At 65.0% G+C, this 3,045-nt stretch overlaps 1 protein-coding gene across 1 annotated transcript; it reads right to left on the bottom strand.

Annotated features, from left to right (window-relative positions):
* Cenpb (centromere protein B) lies at positions 1 to 2,631 on the bottom strand. Its single transcript, XM_004661484.3, has one exon. It carries the CDS (start codon positions 2,608 to 2,610, stop codon positions 799 to 801), a length of 1,812 nt encoding a protein of 603 aa, XP_004661541.1. The 5' UTR covers positions 2,611 to 2,631; the 3' UTR covers positions 1 to 798.
* Positions 2,632 to 3,045: the final 414 nt, after the last annotated feature.

A 3,045-nucleotide genomic window follows, 5' to 3' on the forward strand; every position in this document is an offset into this window, starting at 1 on the left:
TTGGCTGTTAAAATGTTCACTCCCACAAAAGGGGAGTGGACAGATTTATTGAATTCAAACTGGGAAAGGAGCAGCTGGATGGCTGGACTCTGCGCCCAGCCCCAGGCCCCTCTGCCCAGGAAGGGGCCCTACCAGAGAGGGATGAGAGGCATGAGGCCTGCAGCTGCCCATAATGGAGGTACCCACTGTCACTCCCCTGGAGGGCCTCTTGGAAACCTCCTCCTATCTGGAAAGAATACCAAGGGCCAAAGTCACACAGACTGGGCCAGAGAAAGGAATAGGGAGGTGGAAAGCAGGCAGAAGCAGGCTCAGAAACCTGCTCTAAGTTAACTGTGCTTCTCAAGGTAGCCCACGGGTGTGGGAGCGGTGCTGCCAGTCCTGTGAGGCCCTAGGCTGGACCTTTCTCTGGAGCCCTTCCCAGAATGGCTTTGGGGTCCCCCGACCAAAGACTTGGTTGGATGGCAGGGGGAGAGGCACTCTCCGGCTGGGAGTTTCCAGGGCCCATCCCTGGTTGCTGCCGTGGTCTAGTCCACTGATGGCATGGTGTGGTAGCACCGGACAGCTCCCCATCCACCCAGTGCCCTGAGCCCAGGACTAATGGGGAGGAAAGAGGATTCTGAGAAAGAGGCAATAGCAGGCAGTGAGGCACCCCTCAGCTCCTGGGCCTGTCTCAGGGCCAGGGGAAGCATTATTACTAAAGGCCTAGGGCTCCCTCCTTTGTCTCCAGCAGCTGCCCAGAGTTCTACACCCTGGGCTGGTGCTGCCCATCTGGATCGGGGCACAACTTTGCCCAGTGGCTCAGCTTTGATGTCCAAGACCCCGAACTCCCGCCTGTCTGGCATGGTTCTTCCTAGTCACGTGGACCAGATCATGCTCCAAGTGGAGGATGTGGCTCTGCACCCTGTCATCAATGGGGAAGGAGGTGAGGTACCTCTTGACCATAGCAAAGTAGGCCATGGCCTCCCCAAAGCTGGGTACAGGCACCTCATCACTATCATCATCATCATCTTCATCATCATCTTCCTCATCCTCATCTTCCTCCTCTTCATCACTGTCTGAGTCAGAGTCCTCTCCACCTTCCAGGAAATGGAGGGTAGGGCACTGGGCCTCCTCCTGGGCACTGTAACCCCTAAAACTGCCACTGGCCTCCACTACTCCCTGGGCCCAGTCCTCAGCCTCTAAACCCTCAGAGGAGCTCTCTTCCTCCTCCTCCTCCTCTTCATCACTGTCATCAACATCACCCTCCTCCTCTACCTCCTCCTCTTCTCCCAACTCATCTCCTTCTCCTCCTTCCTCCTCCTCCCCTTCTTCTTCCTCTTCCTCCTCCTCTTCTTCCCCTTCACCCTCCTCTTCTTCTTCCTCCTCTTCCTCCTCTTCTTCTTCCTCCTCCTCCTCTCCCTCACTCTTGAGAGAAGTGGTGATGGTGGCATTAGGGCCACCCCCAAAACCAGCCTCGCGAAAGCAGGTAGCTATGTCGGAAGGCTCCACTGCCTGCCAGGCTGCAGCCACAAAGTGCAGGGCCTCTACGAGGCCCAGCTGCAGGCCCGAGCGATCCTGGCCCTCCAGTGCAGCCATGGCCTTGAGCAGCATAGCCTGGCGGTAATGGCCCTTCACCTGCTGGACCACTCCTCGCTCCAATGGATGCACGGTGCCCGGAGGAAAGAAGGCTAGCTGCACATGCCGTAGACCTGAGGTGTCCAGGGACTGAGCAGCCAAGCGGCCAGCCAGGAGCAGGACCCGACGAGATTCTGCAGCCATTCGGGTGTCCAGGGCCTTCAAGTACTTGGCCAGAGCCTGGCTGGTGACACCACCTTTGGAGTTGGCTGTGTAGTCACAGGGCAGGCCTCCTTGGCCCGCGCGGGGCTTGGCTGACTTGCCTGCCACCAGCGGGGGCAGTTTCTCGCTGCCGTCGGCATTGGCGCACAGCAGGACGCTCAGGCGCTGGGTGGCTTGGCGCGCCCTGCCATCACCTCCACACAGCCCCGCGGCCTGGTCGGGCAGAAAGTCGTACCACAGACTGGTCTCGGTGGCGCTGAACACGTCCTGGGAGGCGTAGCCCTCAGCCACCGACGGCGGCTGCTCCTCCCGCCCGCGCCAGCCCGGAGTGCTCCCAGCGCTGCCCTCGGAGGGCAAGGCGGCCGGGCTGGCAGGGGCGGCCGGGGCCCGGGGAGCGGCGCTGCGGCCCCGGGAGCGGGCCACGCCGCTGCAGGACACCACCCCGTGGCGCCGGCGGAAGCGGTCGAGCCAGCCGTTGGAAGCAGTGAAGTCGTCCATGCCCAGCTCCTCGGCGATTCGCAGCGCCTTCTCTTTGAGGATGATGCCCTTGACCGGCAGGCCGGCGGCGCGGATCTGCTGGAACCATGCGATGAGCAGCCCCTCGAGCTTGTCGTAGGGGGACAGCTTGTTGGTCTTGCGGCAGGTGGAGGCCACGCCGTACTTGCGCTCCGACGCCAGGATGGCGCGCTTGTTCTTCAGGATGGTGCTCAGCGTGGACGGCGGGATGTTGAAGCGCCGCGCGATCTCGCCCTTGCGCAGGTCCGGGTTCTCCTCCACCTCCTGGATGATCCGCGACTTCTCCCGGAACGTCAGCTGCCGCCGCTTGGGGCCCATCCCGGCGCGCCCCCCGCCCCGGGGCCCGGCACCGCCGCCGCCACTCCGGGGCGGGGGGCCCGGGCCCGCGGCGGGGGGGGCACCTGGCGGCCTCTCCCGCGCGCCCCGCCCGAGACAAAGCAGCCCGCGGGGCGGAGGGACGGGCGGTGACCCGGCCGGGGGAACCTCCCCGGGCGGCGCCGGTCGGCGGGCGGCGGGCGGCGGACGCGGGAGAGGGCGGGCGGCGCGGGCACGGGTGGCAGGAAGTGCCGCGGCGCGGGGAGCTGGGATCGCGGCGAGTGGGGCGGAGCGGGCGGAGCGGGATCTCGCGGGAAGCGCGGGGACGCCCGGCACCGCCTCCCGGTCCTCGGTGCCCAGCCCCTTCCCGCTGCCGCGGACCTGCCACGGGGGGCGCTGCGGCCTGCGGGACCTGCCGGTGTCCAGTGACCGGCGGGA

Source organism: Jaculus jaculus, chromosome 8 (assembly GCF_020740685.1).
Source record: "Jaculus jaculus isolate mJacJac1 chromosome 8, mJacJac1.mat.Y.cur, whole genome shotgun sequence".
NCBI classification, from domain to species: Eukaryota; Metazoa; Chordata; class Mammalia; order Rodentia; family Dipodidae; genus Jaculus; species Jaculus jaculus.

What these genes read in the sequence shown, in the direction of transcription:
- Cenpb (XM_004661484.3), bottom strand. Translation starts at nt 2,610, where the DNA reads ATGGGCCCCAAGCGGCGGCAGCTGACGTTCCGGGAGAAGTCGCGGATC.